The sequence below is a fragment of the Heloderma suspectum genome, chromosome 6, assembly GCF_057233095.1.
Source record: "Heloderma suspectum isolate Gila_16-S chromosome 6, 16-S_ref, whole genome shotgun sequence".
In the NCBI taxonomy this organism is placed as follows: Eukaryota; Metazoa; Chordata; class Lepidosauria; order Squamata; family Helodermatidae; genus Heloderma; species Heloderma suspectum.
This window is the reverse complement of record NC_139463.1, coordinates 35982630-36004000: the sequence shown is the minus strand read 5'-3', so window position 1 is coordinate 36004000 and position 21371 is coordinate 35982630. Positions and strand designations below refer to the sequence as shown.

The window sequence follows — 21371 nt, the reverse complement described above, 5'->3', positions numbered from 1 at the left end:
TCCACATTCTCCACACCATGCATAATTTTGTACACCTCTATCATGTCTCCCTTTACTTGCCTTTTTACCCAGCTAAACAATCCCAGCTACTGTAACCTTTCTCCCATAGGGCAGATGCTCCAGCCCCTGATCATTTTAGCTGCACTTTTCTGCACTTTTTCCAACTCTACAATATACTTTTTTAGGTGCGGTAACCTGAACTGCACACAGTATTCTAAGTGTGGCCACACCATAGATTTACATAAGGGCAGTATGAAATTTGCAGTTTTATTCTCCATTCCTTTCCATTCCTTTCCTAATTATGCCTAACATGAAATTTGCCTTTTTTTCACAGCAGCTGCACACTGGGTTGACATTTGTCACCAAGCTGTCCACCACAACCTTTCATGAAGATGATATGTCCTGTTTTTTGTATCAGCATAAAGTGTCTAATTCAGGTGTACCAAACCTCTTTCACCCAAGGGCTGAATTCCATTTTGGAGAAGTTTGGGGGGGCAGAACTGCAGTGGTGGGTGGGATCAAAGACAAAAGGGGTGGGGCCAAAAATACCAGTGTACTTTAGCTTGACACTCTCACTGCCGGTAATTGTCAAGAATGGATTATCCTTCCCCTTCACAATGAAGACCACTATAGACACAGCTTCAGGCTAATATGACTCTATTTTGCTAGAGACTTGCCTCTGTACAAATGCAGATTCAAGGAAATCCTCAGGCTGCCCCAAGCCCTAACAACTAATCAACAATGTCTAAGCAGAGGAGACAAACCAGGGGATAGAGAAGTTGCCGGCAGGTTGGGTATGAACCCCACGGCCCTGCTAGCTTCGCAGTGATGCCCGTCCCTTAGGGTGGCTTCCAAGAGTGGCTATCCTGTTGGAGCATCTGAGTCCTGCCCCTAACTTTTCCCACTTAGCTTTGCAATGCACCCTAGCATCTCTCAAGTCACGCTCCTCTTCCACCTTGTCCTTGGAAACTAATGTTCTAACGGTGGAGGGAGGGGGCAGGGACTCAGCCTGGGCCATCTGTTTGTCAAAGCCATTGGAGGAAACCCTCCCAGTGTCCCTCCTCCATGCCTTGATCTAGTAGTTCTAACTCTGACTCAGAATCAGAGCTGTCAGACGTCTGAAAAAGCTGGGACTTATCCCTGACAGTAATTAAGCCTTGGGAGAGACATTTCAACATTGTGGAATGAGGGGAAAACCATGCAAAATCTGGGAAACCATCAAATGATCACCGGTCAGGGGAAGAGGGTGGGGTGAAAGGAAGGGCATGTGGCCATCTGGGAAACCCTGGAAGGCCAGTTTAGGAACCCAGGTGGGCCACATTTGGTCTGCAGGCCTGAGATTCAACACCCCTGGTCTAATTACGTCTCCTCTTTTTTTTCACCAAGGTGCCAGGAAGCAACCAGTTATGAAATTTGCCCATCATTGCTATCCTGGTGGTTGGAAATTGCAGGGAAGCAGATTTTGGCTAACTTCTTAACAGTGAGATCTGTTTGACAGTGGAATAGACTGCCTTGGTGGGCTCTCCTTTGCTGAAGGTATTTAAGCAGAGGGTGGATGACCATCTGTCAGGGATGCTGTAACTGCATCCTGCATTGCAAAGCCTGCATTGAGCAGAGGGTTGGACTAGATGATCTTCAAGATCCCTTCCAACTCCATGATTCTATGAAAGCATAACATACAGAAGGTCCCAGTTTCAATCCCTTGAATCCAAAGATTCTCTTGTAGTAAGGTGTGAAAGACTACTGCCTGAGAGCCTAGAGCAGGGTTGGGCAGACAGTAGATCTCCAGATGTTTCTCCAGGATGTCCAGATCCTAATGATATAGGGCAGGATATAAATGTTTCAAACAAACAAACAAACAAACAAACAAACACATGTTTTGGACTCCCAGAATTCCTGATCATTGGCTATGCTGGCAAGGGCTTCTGGGAGTTGAAGTCCATAACATCTGGAGATCTACCTTCTACCCAACCCTGGCTTAGGAAGCCACTTCCAGTCAGAGTAGGCCAGACTTCCCCAATTTGGTTCCCTCCAGATGTTTTGGACTGCATCTCAGATCAGCCCTAGCTAGCTAGAAAGAGCCAGTGTGGTGTAGTGGCAAGAGTGTTGGACTAGGAGCTGGGAGATCTGGGTTCTAGTCCCCACTCAGCCATGGAAGTTCACTGGGAAGTTCACAGCCCAACCCACCTCACAGGGTTGTTGTTGTGAGGATAAAATGGAGAGGAGGAGGATAATGTAAGCTGCCTTGGGCTCCTTGCAAGAGGAAAAACGGCGTGGTATAAATGCAGTAAATAAAAATAAATAGAAAGGCCAATGATCATGGATGTTGGGAGTTGTAGTCCCAAACACCTGGATGGTGCCAGGTTGGGAAAGGGTGAAGCAGACAATAATAGTCTAGATAGAACAGTTGTCTGGCTCAGTATGAGGCAGCTTCAAATGTTCATAAATCTTGGATCTCGCCAGTTGAGGGCACATTCCTCCGAAGAAATGGTCACCGTATCAACATGATTTGTAAAACTCACCTCACAGTGGCTTTACTATGTCAAAACTGAATGAAAGAATCTGGCCTTAGTCTTACAAAAGGCCCCAGTGACTTGTTTGGGTCCTAGGTTGCTATGCAAACAGCAGCTATCAACACATTTCCACATTGCAGCACATGCTGGACTCCTTTCCAAATTCCATTTGACTCACTTTACAAGAAGGTTGCTAGTATGAGCAGGCTGGGAGAGATCTGACAATGGACATGATTCGGCCAAAGTTAAACAGGCTGAAATCCGATTTTAAAGTGCTTAACTCTCCTGTCCATCTTCAGGGGAGTCAAAAGTACTTAACTTCAACTGGATCATGCCCAACGTGAATGCATCTTCAGAGGCTGGCGGTCTTTGGTTCATAGTAACAGACAACCCAGCCTCCTTATCGTGTTCAGGCTATGGTCTCACACACTACATTCCCTCTCTGTGAAATGGGGACAATAGCTTGGAAAAGAGATGGTTGCTGGTTTTAAGTTTCATTACTTCTTTATGCTGTGCATTATTTGGCACATACTTGTTGGCTGCTTAACCCAGTCCTGTTTATACTGGGTGCTTCTGCATTAAATGCAGTAAGAATTATTATAGCACTGTTAACAAGAGCCATGCTGGATCAGACCAAAGGCCTATCTGTGGGCAACCATATGCTTATGAGCAGCACACGACCAGGCAGGAATGCAATAGCACCCTTCCTGTCATGTTCCTCTGCCTCTGATGCTGGAGATGATATATAGCCATAGTAGCCGTATATGCTAGGAGAGGCAAAAATAAGCACAACGGCACCAGCAGCAGAAAAGCTGCCTGAGCATTCAGCCACTACTCATGTTGCCCTCATAAAAAGCAGCAGCAGGACCTCATTACAAGTAAGGAAGGCGCCAGCTATGTTTCCTGGGGCAGCAGATTCCAGAATCTGGGTTCCAATATTGGAAACGCACTCTCTTGTGTACTTGAGACCCAATGTACTTGAGAGTGAGTTGGGACACTAAGTAAGGTCTCATCTAAGGATCTCATCATGTGAGTAGATTGGTATGAGAGGAGGTGTTCCTCTGGTGTCCCAACCTGCAAAGGGGATTAAAATGGGCTCCCTTGTAGGACGATGGCCTTGTAGGGCCCTTCCCCTACTATAATGTCCTATGACTCTATGAGATCTCTAATGGTCAATAGCAGGGTCAGGTCCAGGTTTTTGAGGGCCCCCTGGGCAAGACACCCTCAATGGAGCCGCTCGCTCAGTGAGTCTACTTTCTCACCACCATCGTCACCAGGTGCTATTGGTCCTCATCCTCTTTCTCATTATTGCTACTACTTGCTTGGTTTTATTTATTTATCAAATTTATTAATCGCCCATCTGGCTGGTCACCGAGCCACTCTGGGCGATGTACAATAATAAAAAACAGTTTAAAACTATAAAATTCTACATTAAAAAATCATATTTCTAAAAATACCCTAACCCACCCCAAATGCCTGCGTGAACAATCACATTTTTAATGCATGGCAGAAGCTCATTAAAGAGGGGGCATTGCGGAGTTCCCTAGGGAGGGAGTTCCACAGAGTGGGGGCCACCACAGAGAAGGCCCTTTCCCTCATCCCCACCAGTCTAGCTGTCCTGGCTGATGGGACAGACAGAAGGCTATCCGAGGCTGATCTTGTTAAGTGGCCTGTCTGGTGTTGCTGGAGATGCTCCTTGAGATAGGCTGGGCCGGAACCACATAGGGTTCTAAAGGTCAAAACCAACACCTGGTAACCTGTGCAACTCCTTCAGCACTGGAGTGATGGGATCACGCCAGCAGCTGCCTTTAATCAGGTGAGCCGCCGCGTTCTGTACCAACTGCAGCTTCCAAACCATCTTCAAGGGTAACCCCATGTAGAGCGCATTACAGTCTAAATGAGAGGAGACCGGGGCAGGTACTACCGATGGGAGCAGATGGTCGGGAAGGAAGGGGTGCAGCTGCCGTATCAGATGGAGTTGAAACAGCGCTGTCTAGCTCACAGCTGACAACACCTGAGCCTCCATGGACAGCTGGGAGTCTAAAATGACCCCCAGGCTGCGGACCTGGTCTTTCAAGGGTAGCCGTACCCCATTCAACACCATTTGAATGGTTCACCGGCTGAGAGCCAGTGAGCAGGTAGGCAGTGGCATCTGCTACTCCTTCTCACCACCACTGTTGTCTGGGTCAGAGCGAGAGGCAGGTGAACAAGCAGGTTGCAAGTGTGAATAGGAGGAGCAAGTTCAGGGAGCAATTGTCAGTCGGCCCCTGCTGGGGTGTGGCACTTTACCAGGAGCCCAACCATGCCTGCTCTTGACGCTGGCACTGGTTAGTAGGGTTATTCCAAAGTAAGTGATATTGCTGTTGAATTTCTTCCGTTTGGGAATGTCTCTGCATTTTATTTAATGAGAAGTGTATAAGCTCACGTTAAGGAGCACAGTGCCGTGAGCCTGTTGGTTGGATTGGCATGTATCAGCAGTGGTTTCTAATGAGGTAGAGTTTACTGTGTTTGCATCACTATTGAGTACAATGTTCTTCATTATGAGAGGGACAAACAGACCATGAAAGACTAACGATGTGTTTCTAAAATAACACAGGGAAGCTGTGCAAAGATACGGACACAAACTGTGGGCAACTGTCCTTATAAGGGATCAAAGATGTGAGGTCAGTTTCAAAATGAGGAAGATTTCTTAAACCCTAGCCCAAGGACTCTATGGCAACAGTTTTCATGCACACTCCACTTTAGCAGATGATGGAAGGGGGATGTTATGTCTCTCTCTCATCCTTTTTGGGTATGTTTGTGACTTCTTGGCAACCAGCATTCCAGCATTATGACACCCAGGGCATAAAGAGCTAGTCTTTCTGGGACTTTACCTTCTGCGGAGCATAGCAAACCTTGTCCTCAAGCCATTTGTCAGAATGCACTGACTGCTGTAAAGGGAGACTGAAATGTGATAATGGGTCCCAGATTCAATAGCTAAATGGGTTCTCTTTGGAAGCTTCCTAGAACGTTTAAAGGGGGGGGAAATGATGATTGAAAGGCGAAAGCTAGCTTTCTTTCAGAAAAAAGAGTCTCTTTAACAACTGACAGCACAATCCTATACCTGTCTACTCAGAAGTAAGTCCCACTGAATTCAAGGGGCCTTCTCCCAGGAAAGTGGATATGGGATTGCAGCCTGATTTACAGAAATCACTGGACAGCCATCTCTTGCAAAAGCCAAATTGAGATGAATGGGAGCTGTTGCATTCACCATGCTCTTGCGCACCTCTGATCCTTTTCAATGGCGTTTGTGCAAGAAAACATCACACCCCAGTTGTGGAACAAACTTCCCAGAGAAGCTCGCCTGGCACCTACGTCATGCTCTTTTCAGCGTCAAGTGAAGACTTTCTTATTTTCCCAGGCATTTTAGTCTTTCAGTTTCTGTTGTCTTAAATCTGTTACTGCATTTTAAATCCTTGCACTAGTGCTTTTATTTTGGTTTTTATTTTTATCGTATACTGTAGTTCTGAACTTTTAAACTTTTTATATTGCATTTTATCATGTGGTATTTTATGGTTTTAATTGCTGCGAACCATCCAGAGAGCTTTGGCTATTGGGCAGTATAGAAAGGTAATAAATAAATAAATACCCCCCACCCCCGGGATTGTGCCCATTAATTTGAAAATTTTCAATAATGCAGTGTTTTGGTAATAAATGCATTAAAAGTAGGCACCTCTGAAATTAATAAATAAATATCATCGAATTAGACTTAGGAGTAAATGCTCTAAACATGTTTACTATAGGGAGTAAGCCCTACTGAACATAGTTACTTCTGAGTAAAGATGCACTGGATGTTTGAACTGTATATGTTGACAATGTAGATGAGTAAAAAAGGCAATCTGTTATCCGTGTTAGTAAGTAGAGCTGTGTACAAATGGTCTCATGAAATTCTCCATCCTATTTGTGGGCAGAGAAACTGGGGAGACAATTTCACTGAGTTTCTCCAGCAGGAGGAGAAATTCTTGAACAGTTTCTCACAGTTTCTCACCATTGATACGGTTGTAGCACAGCTTCTTCCTGCTTCCTAGGGATTTTCTTCTTTTGCACTGCCAATTGTGTTTGCCGCCTAGCCCCCATTTTGCATCCTCCACAGTGCAGGTGTGAGGGGAGCCGTGTTGTGTCCAGCTCCAGGGAAAAGGTGGTGCTTGTGCTGCGCCAAAATCTGTCCTCCAATTTCCTGAAAGTTTTCTCCCCCCTTTCATTGTGCTGTCTCACTCTCAAGGCATTTTATAAGGTATTTATGTGGTGCTTCTGAGCTTACCTAATCACTGTGAGGTGGCTGAGGGTGATGTCCCCCCTCCACACACTATTACACATCTCCCCATTTCTATGCAGCCTCCCAGGCTGCCTGCACTTCCTGATCTGTAAAAGCCCTATGGGAGGAATTACTACATGATGTCTTCCTCTGAGCTTTAGTAGAAGAATGGGAAGCTGAGGAGGCTACGACCTGCTAGAGAGATGATTGTACAACGAAAGACAGTACACTTACACGTGCTCCTCAGCCACTTCATAAGTAAAGTGAGCACAAGAACCCTGAATCCAACCTATGAGAATTTCTCCAAAAGTTTCTTCTCCTTTGAATTTCTTTCCACAAGCAATTTCTTTTCTATCAAATTGAATGAGAACGGTCCAAAAAATATCAGGGACGTTTTTGGCACAGCACTATTAATATGCTTCTCAGGCTAGCAGATTGATTGGTATAACTTTCTTTCATTAACTTCTATTTTTATTTTCCTCATATGGTAAAAAAGATTACTTTACAAAAATGAACTGTAACTCATAATTGTCAGTAATATACAAGCCTGGCCAGTTCACAACCAAGATCCTGTATTACAGAAAGTCACTGCAGAAGTCTGTGGGTTTGAATCCTATGCTACTTGATAAAATATATGCATGAAGGGAGCTTTTATGATTAGCCTAATTGCACTTTGTATGCAAAACAAAAACAAAAAAAAGATAATATTCGTATTTGGAATTAATATGCTTTTATATACTTTTTTTTAAGGTGTTTAAGTACAATGTAGAAGCAATTATGAGCAGCCATAGAAGTCCTTGGGGCTGCCAACAATGGAATATTAATTAAAAGCAATACATAACTTGGAAAAAGCTTAGGTATACTCTCATTTGAAAAAGATGAACTATAATTACTCACAAAATAATTGCACCAGAGTTAAATCATATCCTTATTATCACATTCAGTATGGTGGAATTGATCAAGATAAGTTAACTAAATAAGATGAAGCATAGGAATTATTATGGTATGGAACTCTTACCAAAGCCCTCTAAAAATGTCACCGTTTGCTATTGGAAATGTAACACGACAATAAAAGAACTTGCATTCCAAAACATTCTGTTCATACTGAATTTAACCTTTCCTTTCCCCATCCCATCCAAACCTTACTTATAAAACTGTAGCACCCCCCCCCCCAAATTAAGCATCCTTCCACCCTCCCAGTATCTCAATTCCAGGATGCAAGATCACATACGACACAATTAACAAAATTAACAAACCAGTCAGTACAATGCTATGGATGAGAGAAGATTAACCTCTTATTTTAAATTAATTGAGTCTGGCTGCTCTTGAGTAGCCTTGTTAAACTAGTCTTGGTGTCTGCATTGCCCTGAATAATATTCTAGCTTTCCAAAGCTGTTTAATTTTGTCCTCCTCCCTCTACCCTAACTTGGTTCGCTTGGACACACCTAAGGATTTCGCTTCCTGGCAGTTCTAATGCTTTAATGAGTTTAAACTAGAACTAATCTAATATCCGGGATTTGTAAATGATTCTTCATTCAAAATATTCCCTAAATAGGAGAAAGAACTGTACATAGTTCTTGACCAACAACTAGTTTTATGGAAATCTGTATTTGATACGGTTAGGTTTTAATTAACATACTAAAACTCCTTATTTTTAAAAGAGGGAAGGGGAGGGAGACAGATACTCCATTGTTTTTGCTTACCCCGAAACTCAAAAAATTGTAATTATACTAATCGGAATGTTTTGATATGACTTATTCAACACACCTATTATGTCCCAGCAATCTAAACCAAGCACAGTTAGGACTGTATATCTCAAATCCATCTGTGTATTTTGTTTGATTGTTTATTTGCTGCACTTATATAGCTGCTTCCATCTATATCAGGCTGATGGTCTTCAGAAACAATACTAGCTTCATCAATACTTCTTATTAAAGCTACGCATGAGATATTTGAAAACAACTACTTCTCAAAGTGTCAAAATTCAAAGAGACACCTTGTTGAGGATTTGCTTTAAATAATCACCGAGAATATGACATTTCCAACTTGTACAGCTAATCCAAAGGATGCCGTTGTGGTGCATCTGTTCTTACACCCTACCGTACTCTGAAAAAGTAACGTTAAGTTTCCATTGCAACAGACATTCGTCCCAGTTTTAAAATCTGCACGCTCTGTTATACTGAATGATTATCTGAAGCAGACCCTACTGCGTGGCTGAGTTGAAAAGACAGAGCAGAAGAAAAATCCCTCATCATATCTGAAAGCCCTGGTTGTACACATAGCTCTAACCCTAATCCATAGATCCATGAGAACAACAGCAATTCCTGTGCCAGTGGAGGGGATGAACTCAGGGCATTTCTACACTAGCCTAAAATCCTGCATTTAAAACGGGGCTTTCTGCTTCCGTTTTAAATGCAGGATCGCCACTGACTCCCTTTACATTCGCTTCCCCCCGCCCACTTCTCCCCATATCTGACTCTTCCATTATCTTTCATTGATCTCTCACCTCTTCTTGCCGCTTTAAGTCTTTTCATGGAGGAAACTGAAGCCGGACACAATGGGGTAATTTGATAGCTCGTTATCTGCAATCTATTTAAAAGCAGAACAGAGGGCATGTGGTGCGGGAGGGTCACGGCAGGGCCATGGCGTCATGTAAAGAGCCTGCAAACTTTTGTGAAGGAGCAATCTCAGTCCCAGGATAAAAGCTTAGTGTGATGAAACCCTCAGAGGAGCCATCTTCTCTCGCCCCACTATTGCAAGCCTTGCCAATAATAATCTGTTTAGGAAAGCACAAGGTTTGCGAGTGCTGCTGCTTTCGCTGATCTCTGGATCGTGGCCTTCATATAAAAGTCAGGCATGAGGACTGGTAGACACATGCATGTTTATGACTTGCAGCCTCAAGTGTAGGGATGAATGAATTACTTACCTGCCATTCCAGCTGGGGGGGGGTCTGTGGGGCAGGGAGGCGATCCTTCCCTCCCCCCGGAATTGTCGCCAGCCAGCTCTGCTCTGCGGCAGTTCCGCAGAGCTGCCGGCCAGCTCCGAAGCCCCAGCGATACGGCTACCATTGCCATATTGCTGGTTGGACTAACGTACTGAGGACGCATGGCGTCCGGCGCAGCGGACGCCATTTGCATCCCTGCTCTTTGACATGATAGGCTATGTAAATCTTTACGTAGCCTATCGCACGAAGGAACAGGGATGCAAATACGCCATTTGCGTCCCTGCTTTTTCACACAATAGGTTACGTAAAAATTTACGTAGCCTATCACGTCCAAGAGCAGGGTTGAAAATGGTGTCTGCTACGCCGGACACCATTTGTGTCCACAGTACATCAGTCCAGCCAGTGATACAGCAATGGTGGCTGTAACGCTGGGGCTTTGGAGCTGGCGGCAGGCAGGATCCGGCCAGTGAGGACTTCACGGGGAAGCGGAGGAAGAGATCTGATCCTCCGTGGACTTCGGGGGGCCAGATTCAACAGAATCTGGCCTCATTGGGGTCTGTGGAGGATTTCTCTGACATCCCTAATGAAGTGAATCTGCTTTCACAGGTCCAAAGCCACAGGTGTAATGTCACCTCACCTTACCTGCAGTCATACATTTTCTTGATGGTACCCATTCCTACATTTGGCTGTATGCATCAAGTATGGAGCAATCAAGTCAATACATACACGCATTTGTGAACCAGCTTACAGCCTAGTCATGTACTTGTGATCTACATTTCTGGAATACATAGATGGAAGGGCTATACATTTATTTATAGCAGTTGAGTCTTTTGAGTGAGGGCAAGCAGGGCACCCCAAGGCCAAAACTTCCAGCAAATGTTGAAAAACTGCCATCGTATACCCATTTTCCTGGGAGTAATTCCCATTGGACTCAACAGGGCTTAAACTGGTTCCAGACAAAGCTTTTGTTGTCCAATCTTCCTGCCTCATTCACATAATTTTATGGGGGGGGGGGGTCCAGATGTCATCATCTTCCATTTGTTACCCTCCCATGTTTTCCCACCACTTCTTCCATCTTTTTTCCTTTGCCACAGAATATCCATTAAGGGGAGTGGGGAAATGGAACAGCTGCACAATGTCTTTTGACCGGTAGTGCTAGGAACTGTCTGTCTAGAATAGGGATGCATGGATTTTGTTAAATCTATTCCATCTGTGTTTCACAGATTGTTAGGTATTTTTCATGCCATCATCTGCTCATTGATGGAATTAGATTTTCTTTACTAGAATTTTGTTCTACTTGGGCTAATGCACATTAGCATTGATTCACACTTGCGCACTTGTCGACTTGTGCAGATACACTAATGCACATAGTTAATGCGTTAGCACTAATGTGAATTAGTGGAAATCCCCCACCCCCCAAGTGAAAAACTGGTCTGGAAGTCCACAGAGTCCACATGACTTTGAAAAAGTTGGTCTGCTGTGGAATCCACAGATGGGATTCATAGAAATCCGAACTCATTTGAATCCATTGCAGATTTCTCTAACCACACTAGTCTCAAGCACCCTTACATTTGAGTAGACATGGCTAGGATTGCATTGCCAATTGGCCGATTACTCCTAAACCTGTTGATATCGATGGAAGACTTCCTTTGAAATGATCAAGGAAGTTCACTCCTCCATCGGCACCAAAAATAGGTTGAAAGTTAGATTTGTGTAACTTCTGCACATAGAACAGTTAACTTGTGAAAACCACTGAGACTATAGCCTCTGCTCCAACCGGTTATGCCAAGTTGGTTTTGGTGAAGTACACAGATCTACTCCAGAGTAAATGCTTTGCAGCCTAGTTCTATGCACGTTTACTCAAAGTGTTTCATGCGGCTTACTCCCATGTAAATGTGTGTACCAGGGGAGAAGATCCTCAGGCCTAGGGGCCAAATCCCTCCTTGGTCCCTCCCCTTCCCCTGGCTCCACCTCCTTTCTCCCAGCCACCAATTGTTTGGTGGTTCCTGGCTTTTCTGCAGTTTTTCCCCATTCTAAAAGGTTAGAATTCCCCTCCTAGGGCTTAGTTGCTGGCAGTAAGAGCTTTAAGCTAAACTGTGCTGGCATTTTGATATCTTGGCCTTGCCATTTTTGTTTTGGGCCTGCCCCTTTTACCTTGTATCCCACACACCACTGGAATGTGGCCCCAAGTGGGGTGGAATCTTCCCCTTCCCTTGCCTTCCCTCCCCAAGGCCAGTTGCCCAAAGCCTAATTTTCCTCCAGCCAGCTGCAATACGTCAGCCAAGGTGGATGAGAGAAGAGCCTGAGATAATCGGCTGATATATCATGTCTTATTTATTTTATGGTTTTCATTCTGTGAACTGTCCATAGAGTTACTGGATGGTATAGAGATGATGATGATGATGATATTAATAGGTGGGGATAGTTTATTTTATTTTTATTTTATTTATTACATTTGTATCCCACCTTTCTTCCATCATAGAACTCAAGGTAGCTACACGTGGTTCCCAGGCAGTCTCTCCTCCAAGCACTGGCCAGACCCAAACCTGCTTAGCTTCAGCAAGGTGGCTACCTTGTGTGCCTTCAGACTATGCCCTGGGAGAGTTCAGATTCCCTCTGCTGCATCCCCCCACTTATACCAATCTATACGTGAATAGGGCAGATGTGTGATGAAACAAATGTCCCTGCTGCTGCGATGACTGGTTTGATCCTCAATTAGTTCCCTAACTGTTCCATAATGCAGTAAACAACACACCAGCTGAGGATCTCATCCAGGATTTCAGATACATCTGCAAGCACCAAGTCTGCACAACCCCACCCTCTCCATGACTAATGCATTTGCTTTACTTACCAATGGGCATGATTAGAAAGAAAGGAAGCCAACACAGTATGAAGCACCCCACAACGATTCCCAAGCTCTTAGCTGCTTTCTTTTCCCTGGAGAACTTCAGGAGCCGCACTGAAAAATTGGATTTGTGCTTGGTGCTGGGTGTCGATCCAGTGGTTTCTGGGGTGTTTTTGCGGTGGATGCGGAGGGTCACTTCTTCTGAATGGGACTTCTCAGTCTTCAGCCCACGAGACAGCCCCTTGCTTTCCCTTTTGGCCACCACATACACCCGGCAGTACATCACTAGTATGATGATCAAAGGGAGGTAGAAGGAGCCAAAGGCAGAGAACAACACATAACCAGGGTCAGTGTTGATCTGACAGATTTTTTCATCTTCTGGAGCTGGTTGTTTCCAGCCAAAGAGGGGTCCTATGGATATCACAAGAGAAAGTGCCCAGACACACAGCAGAGTGAGGAGACCTCTCTTTTCTGTCACTATGGCTGGATATCTTAGTGGGTAGCTCACCCCAATGTATCGGTCTATAGAGATGACACAAAGGCTCATGATGGAAGCAGTGCAGCATAGGACATCAACAGCTGCCCAGATGTTGCAGAAGATCCTCCCAAAAACCCAGTAACCCAAAATCTCGAAAGTAGCAGAAAAGGGGAGAACTGTCGAAGTCAGGAGAAGGTCAGCCACAGCCAAGTTGATAATGTAGTAATGTGTTACACTTTGCAGGTGTTTGTGGCAGGCAACTGAAAGGATCACGAGAATGTTGCCCAGGACCCCAAAAACAATCAGCCCACCCAAGATAACCCCCAATAATATTGCCTTTGGAATATCTACTTGCCCGACAGTCTGGGTGCAGTTTAAGCAGTCAGAGGCAGAGATGTTCTCGGAGTTCAAGCCCATTATTGAAACTGGTTAATGTTCATCTGATGTGTTTTGGATTCACTCTGCCCTTTCTTTGAAAGAGGCGAGAGCAAATATTTGGTAGTGTTGCAAGAAACTTTATTTCCACATTGCTGAACAAAACTAACTTGAAACATGAATCTTGCTTTATAAATGCAGAACCAGGAAGGAAACCTTAGACTGGGAAACATATTTGAAAATCCACATTTCTTTCTTGGCATCTGCTCTGATTAGATATATATGTGTTTTTTTTTTGTCTAATAAACAATGCTGGTGCAATTTTAAAGACACCCTTCAGGATGCTCTCTTTGATGTTCTCCATACCTTCTGGACATTTGAAGATATTCTATTAAGTAGTGAGCCAAAGATCTCTTCCTTAGTTTCTGTTGAGTTTTTAGAGAATCAGCCATCAAGCCACAGCATGCTTTCTGCTACTATGCAAGGAAAAATGTTTGGGTTTGTAAAACAGTCATCAACATCCAAAATATATTTATTTACATTCCTCTCATCAGAAAGAGGGAGCACAAAGGACAGTTCATTGTTCTTTGCTCCCTGTTCATTTGTGTCCTTTTCATACTTGACTTTTCAAACAGCTTCACAGTTGGAACAGTAGAAGCCTACAAGCGTGTTACTTGGGTTTACTCTGTTTCATTCCTCTTATCAACATCCATAACATGTTTTATGATCTTGAGATGTAAAGAAAAGTTCTTGAAGCCATCAGGAGCTCAGCATCATGCCAACTTGCCCCAAGATATGAGCTCATTAACAAATGTCGGGCATAAGCCTGAAAAGGGACTTGAGAAAAGTACCTTTGTCACTGTTCTTTTTGCTGGACAGATGAACTCCCTCCTAAAGAAGAGAAACACATTTCAGAAACATGGTTACTTGCTGCCACAGCACCCTGACTAGTTTTCTGAAACCAAGGAATCAACTGATTTTTTCTGATCACCTGTAGGACTAACTGCTGTTTACTGGTTTAGTGTTTGCTCAATAGAAGCTGTTTCCCAACCCCACAGAAACCTACCTTGCTTGCTGCTTTCTGGCTGACAATGAATCTGAACCTCAGGCAAAAATGAATCAGAATGGCTTGCCAATCACTACCCTGCAGTATCAACATAGAAGGGACAATGTTATGTATTTCAGAATGTGTGTGTGTGTGTGTGTGTGTTCCTATTCCATCTATTGAAGACAGTCGGCAATAAACCAAGAACAAATCTATGGACATCTTCACAGCCTTTCACAGATGCTTTCGACTCCAGTTCCCACCATCCATGACCTTGCTGGCTGGGACTGATGGGAATTGTTCTCCTAAACATCAAGTGGGCACCACACTGGGGAAGGCTGCACTAGCAGCTCAGTGTGGCTTGCAACACAAGACTGGCAATGGAAATCACCTCCCTTCCCACTTTTTATTCCACATTAACAATGATCCCATGTTCACGTAAATAAACAGTGTGTGTGAGAAGGATTCATTGGTGACTTAAGGCTCACATATGATGCCTAGTACATAGGGATTTTGTGCAGTTCACTTTAGAGCCCATGTTTTGCATTTGTCCAGGCAAGAGGACTTGATTTGTGCCAGAACTCATCCCATTTTCAGGGCTTAAGGATAGCTCTGGGCCAAATCAAGAATGCCTTCAGCACCTGTTGTACTGTGTGACCACAACCAGACTTTGCACATTATAGAAGGAACCACAGCTTATCTGTAAACCACATGCAGAAAGTCCCGTGTTCAGTTCTGGGCATTTCCCATTAAAAGGAGCAGGTAGCAAGACCACTCCCTGTCTGAGAACCTGGAGAGAAGCTGAGAGTCAAAGGAGACAAAGGAGATGGACAGATCATCTGACCTGATCTAAGGCAGCTTTCCATCTTCCTATGATTAGAGAGTTGGGCATTCAAAGACTGCATGAAGGGCTTCTGGGAGTGCTTAAAACCCACTGCTGTTCTTTCAAGAAATCAAAGCTTATAGCAAAAGGCATTTCAGAAGCTTGGAACAAGAGTTTTTTGTTGTTGTTTTTCATTCTGTCTTCCCATCCTTGTAAAGCATGGTTGCAGATCCCCTTTCAGGCCAAAGGCCAAGTTCTATTTCTGACAAGTTCTTGGGGGGCACATTCCAGTGGTGGGCAGGGCCAAAGGCAAAAGGTGTGGGGCCCAAATACCAAAAATGCCAGGATATTTTAGCTTAAAGCCTCTACTGCCAGTAACTAAACCTTAGGAGGGGCATTTCAACCATTTGGAATAGAGGGGAAAACTGCACAAAAGCTGGGAAACCACCCAACAGCTGGTGGCCAAGGGAACAGGGGTGGAGCCTCCTGAGGAACCTCAGAGGGCTGGATTTGGCCCCTGGGCTTTAGGGTCTGCATCCCTGTTGTTGAGACTCTCCAAAGCTGAGCCTGTGCATTAACCAACAATGGGAGATGTATACACTCCAGGTATGGAAACTGTACATGCATCTGCCCAAGGAAGATGGGCTGATATACCCATGGACTCAATGTTGGATGTCCCAAAACAGGATGAATACTTCATTCTTTCTTCCCTCACTTGTTGAGAGCATCCAAAGTCACTTTGAGCCAGATCGCTCAACCATCTGTCTAGCCCCATGTTGTCTTTTTCATTTGGCCGCATCTCTCCAGAGTCTCAGGCAAAAGTTGTTCCTATCCTTGCTTCTTGAGATCTTTATAGTACAGCGATGGGGAACCTATGGACCTACAGATGCTGTTGGATTCCAGCTCCCATCAGCCCAAGCCAGAATGGCCATCAATCAGGGATGATGGGAGCAGTAGTCCAACAACATCTTGGAAGGCCACTGGTTCCCTACCCCTGCTTTATTAGGTGGAGATATCAGGGATTGAACTGAGGCTGATGTATATGAAATGGATATGTTTCTGAGCTATGGCCCTCCCATAGCCAAACAAGTTTGTTCTCAGCCCTAGAGCCTAGTAAGGGGGGGGGGAGTAAAGAGAGACATAGAAACCTGCCTTATACAGATCAACCCTTTGGTCAGTCTAGTCCAGTATTGTCTACACTGACTGGCAGTGGCTCACCAGGGTTTTAGACAGGAGTCTTTCCATAGCTGGAGATCCCAGGGGTTGAACCTGGGACCTTTTACATGCAAAGCCTGTGCTCTACCACTGAGCTATGACTTTCTCAAAAGGCTGCTACCATCTGCAGAGAAAATACATCACAGAGGAGTGGGAACTAATTCCTGTCAGATATATAATGATGGAAAAGCAGAAATCAGCTATCAAATTGACAATGATCAGATAGTAATGCCTCCTGTAACTAGCAATGGTCTATTTTTCCAATTCATGATACTTGTCTGTCTCTTTAGAGGTGACATTTCAAACCTCGCCGATTGTTTATTTAGGGTTCATTTGAGACCAGGAGTTTCTCTCCCACAACATGGGTCAAATGAACATAGCAAAGCTTGTGAGATTGTGTCATTGCTAATTACTGCTGGTTGTGAAGGGTCAATGTACTTATCTTGTATACAATTGAGCTTTACGTAGAAATGATTCAGAGTTACTGGATTTGCATTTTGCATTTCCTGGCCACTTGGTCCCACTGTTTACATTTCCCCCCTATATGTGTATGTGTACCAGCCAACTGAGGACAACAGTTCACACATCTGATAAAGTGGGCTCTAGACATGATAAATCTGTTAGTCTTTAGTCTTTAAGGTACCACAATACTCTTAGTTATTTCCTCCTTCTGCACAGAATATAGTTTGCAACACAGGGAAACCTTGCTGAAATTTCCCCAATATAATGGATCAACAGTTTTAGTTTTTAAAATTATTGGAGTTAAACACCACCTAGCCTTTCTATCTGTTCTTTAGATATATACACTTTTTTTTTCTTTTTTTTAAGAAAGGAATAAAATTGCAAGTTCTGAGATGGTCAAGTCACGGGGTAAAAATAGGCGAGGGGAAAGTGCCGATAGAAACACATTTTCAATTGGATATGAGAGATATTTCATAACAAGAGGGACATTGGAGCATTAAGTTTTCTTCTACCCCCTTCCACGCCCCCCACCACCCAAAAAGAGGGGATAGAAGCCAGAATAATTTCTAGGAAAGGGAGGGTTTTAAAAAGCACGTAAAGAAACAAAAATATGAGACCACATTTCTAACCATTTTCTGGTAAGTGTTCCTCTTCTCCTGATGTCTATTGAGGACTAAGGAATTCAAATGAGATACTCACAAATGCAAGAAGAAGATAACCCCCCAATGGACTAATGAACCCTATCAACATTACCCAGCAGTATAGAGAAGAAGGAAAGATGGTTGAGGAGAAGGGGGGGAAAAAAGGAAAGGAAAGAGGTAGGATAAAGCTAGAAGACAGAAATAGAGAGCACAGGTCCCTAGATAATAAGACCCACTTCTGAGCAGCTGCCCCTATTTCTCCTTTCACTTACCTACTTCAGGCTGGAAGGCTGCAGACCTCCTGTTGAAGAGTGCATGAGAGAGGACGAATCACAGGAAGTCATCTGTATAGCACAGTGGGACACTGCTTGCAAAGCAGAACCCCCCCCCCCAAAAAAAACCCCAACAACCCCCAAATCATCAGCCAATCTAATCTCGTCCTTTTTGTAGTATTGTGATGACTCACAGTTACACTAATTCCCTCTGTCCCAATGGCTGAGAGGGGCTGGGTGCCAGTTTCATGACACCATCGCTTTCCCAGTTGAATAATACTCTGGTTTTACACTGTCAAGGAGGAGCTGCAACTTTCCTGCACTGTGTGAGCTGATGCAGCTGGCACTAGGCTCTCTTTCGATTTTACCGTAATCTCCCGCCTGTTACCGTATTGCAGCACAAGAGAGGGCACATCTGACAGTTGTCAACATTTCTTTCTGCTGACTCCTCTCCCTCCCTCCCTCCCTCTCTTTCTCCTGGTTTCTTTTTGAAAGGTGATCACCCAGGAACGTCTGTTAGCTGCTATTAGCAAATGCCACTTGTCCAATTTGGCTGTTGAGAAATCTCTGGGAAATGAAGTGGCAAAATAATATCATAGCAAGGTTCTTAGGGAATAGTTAGTTATTCGTGCATTTTACTAAATTTGTATCATGCATTACTACATTTTAGTTTGACAATTTGATGTGCCCAGTAGGGTTTTATGTCTGTTGCACTTTGTGATTTGGTGTAAACCTTTTAGATATTTTTTTGTTTGATCATTTTTCATCTGTTCTGTTTTATGTGTGATGCATTAATTGCAATGTCCTGAGGGTGATGTGAAATACATGCAGCTGATGCAAATACACACACATATGCATTCACACCAGATATTTGGCAATACAAATAAATAAAGGGTGCAATCCTATGCATGTTTAGACAGAAAAAAGTCCTACAATTCCTGGAATTCCCCAGCCAGCTGTGCTAGCTGGGAAGTGCTGGGAGTTATAGGACTTTTTTTTTTTGTCTAAACATGCACAGGATTGTGTCCCATTTTCGTTTAAGAGTGTGTAAGGGGGTAAATGGTCAAGGGAGGACAAAAAATTGTTACAAGTTGATATTATAATATGTATGCATGTGTGCGTGTGTCTGTGTCTGTGTGCGCATATGGGTGTGTGTGTGTGTGTGTGTGTGTGTGTATATATATATATATATATATATATATGGAGAAGACTGACTGAATTGTTTGTTTTTTTCATGGCCAAATGCATATTTGAACAGAATGAGAACTGAGTTATGTGACCTCCTCCAGTGCATCCACTGACCTGATGTGATTATGTATTTATTTGTTTACTTACGTAAGAATGTATTTATTTAAGGCAGCATACAGTTAAGATCATAAACCATCTAAAATCAACATTTAAAAACAGTCTCTAAAATTAGCTGTGTCGCATGTGCAAACCAGGGCCATCACTTAGGAGGGAGCGGGTGGGTGCACCACCCTGCCACCTGGATCGTCGACACACCCACCAAAGAATTTGATTTATTTACTGATGAGAACAAGCTTTAAATGTTTTAACATTTCCATTTAAAGAATGAGAACTTCTTCTTTTTCTTCTTCTTCTTCTCCTCCTCCTCCTCCTCCTGAAAATGGCTGGTTTAAAACAGATGTGCACGCGCGTGCGCACACACACACACACACACACGGCGACAACTGGTGTTCCCCCAAAGTGGGAGTGCTTTGAATGTCATTCATCTGTTGACTGTAATGCCTACCTAAGATTCTCTTTTTCACAATTTTTTCACGTAATATAATTACATTTCTAAGCAGTTCCATCAATGACTAACTTAAGTCCCATTGATTTCAGTGGGTTTACTCTGAGCATGGCTAAATCTGCATCCAGTTCATTGTATTTAGGATTGCAGCCATAGACCCAAAAAGAAATATGGACACTTGGGCTTGGTGAGAGATTGAGAGAGCAATTCTATGGTGCATGAACAAGCATCCCAGGGACCATATGATTCATTTCATTTCATTTCATTTATTATATTTCTATATCACCTCATAGCCGAACCTCTCTGGATGGTTCACAAAAATTAAAAACCATTAAAATACATTATATAAAATATAAAAACCATTCACATAATGACATAAAACAACATATATCTAAAACAATTTAAAACAATCAGCCAGAGACAATCAAGAGGCTCATTATAAGCTGCCAAATGACTGAGAGAAGAGGTCAATTTTAACCTGGTGCTGAAAAGATGACAATGTTGGTTCCAGGTGGGCCTCGTCAGCAAGATTATTCCATACATGGGAAGCCACCACCAAAAAGGCCCTGTCCCTTGTTGCTGCCCTCCAAGCCTCCCTCGAGGAGGCTCCTAGAGGACAGCCTTAGATACAGAGTGTAGTGTACAGGTCGGTTCATGTTGGGAGAGTCGTTCTGTCAGGTACTGTGGTGCTGAGCTGTGCAGGGATTTATAGGTCAAAACCAGCACTTTGAATTGGGCTTGAAAGCATATAGGCAGCCAGCAGGCCAGAAACGGTCTTATATGTTCAGACCTTCTGGTCCCCGTTATCAGTCTGGCTGCTGCATTTTGCACAAGCTGTAGCTAGCTTCTGGACCATCTTCAAAGGCAGCCCCACGTAGAGTGCATTGCAGTAATCTAACTTGGAGGTTACCAGAGTATAGACAACTGAAGCCAGGCTATCCCTGCCCAGATAGGGTCTTCTTCTCCTCCTCCTCCTCCTCCTCCTCCTGCTTCTCCATAGGACACCGTATTGTGGTGGTTCCAGTCCTTCCTCTCCGGCAGGTACCAGAGGGTAGCACTGGGAGAGGAGGTTTTGGACCCATGGCCACTCACTTGTGGGGTGCCACAGGGTTCCATCCTCTCCCCGATGCTATTTAATATCTATGTGAAGCCGCTGGGGGCTATCATCAGGAGGTTTGGGGTGCGGTGTCATCAATATGCGGATGACACGCAGCTCTACCTCTCGTTTAAATCTTCACCAAGGTTGGCCGTAGAATCCCTGTCCAAATGTCTGGAGACAGTGAGTGGCTGGATGGGGAGGAATAAGCTGAAGCTGAACCCTGACAAGACCGAGGTACTTTTGGTGGGAGACAAGAGGAGGCTGGGGGATGTTGACCTGGTGTTGAATGGGGTACGGCTACCCTTGAAAGACCAGGTCCGCAGCCTGGGGGTCATTTTGGACTCCCAGCTGTCCATGGAGGCTCAGGTGTCAGCTGTGAGCCGGACAGCTCTGTATCAACTCCATCTGACACGGTGGCTGCGCCCCTTCCTTCCCGACCATCTGTTCCCATCGGTAGTACATGCCCTGGTCTCCTCTTGTTTAGACTACTGTAATGCACTCTACGTGGGGTTACCCTTGAAGACGGTTCAGAAGCTGCAGCTGGTATAGAATGCGGCGGCTCGCCTGATTAAAGGCAGCCGCCGGCGAGATCACATCACTCCAGTGCTGAAG

At 44.2% G+C, this 21371-nt stretch overlaps 1 protein-coding gene across 1 annotated transcript in view; it reads right to left on the bottom strand.

Moving 5' to 3' along the window:
- Positions 1-18245, bottom strand: part of ADRA1A (adrenoceptor alpha 1A) — an 86262-nt gene extending 68017 nt beyond the window's left edge. The window contains exons 1-2 of the mRNA XM_084808181.1: positions 17908-18245; positions 12603-14340 (exon numbers count right to left, since the gene is read on the bottom strand). Of these exons, the coding sequence (XP_084664307.1) occupies positions 12603-13491 (889 nt within the window). The 5' untranslated portion in view covers positions 13492-14340; positions 17908-18245. The remainder of the gene's footprint in view (positions 1-12602; positions 14341-17907) is intronic.
- Between the last annotated feature and the right edge of the window lie 3126 nt (positions 18246-21371).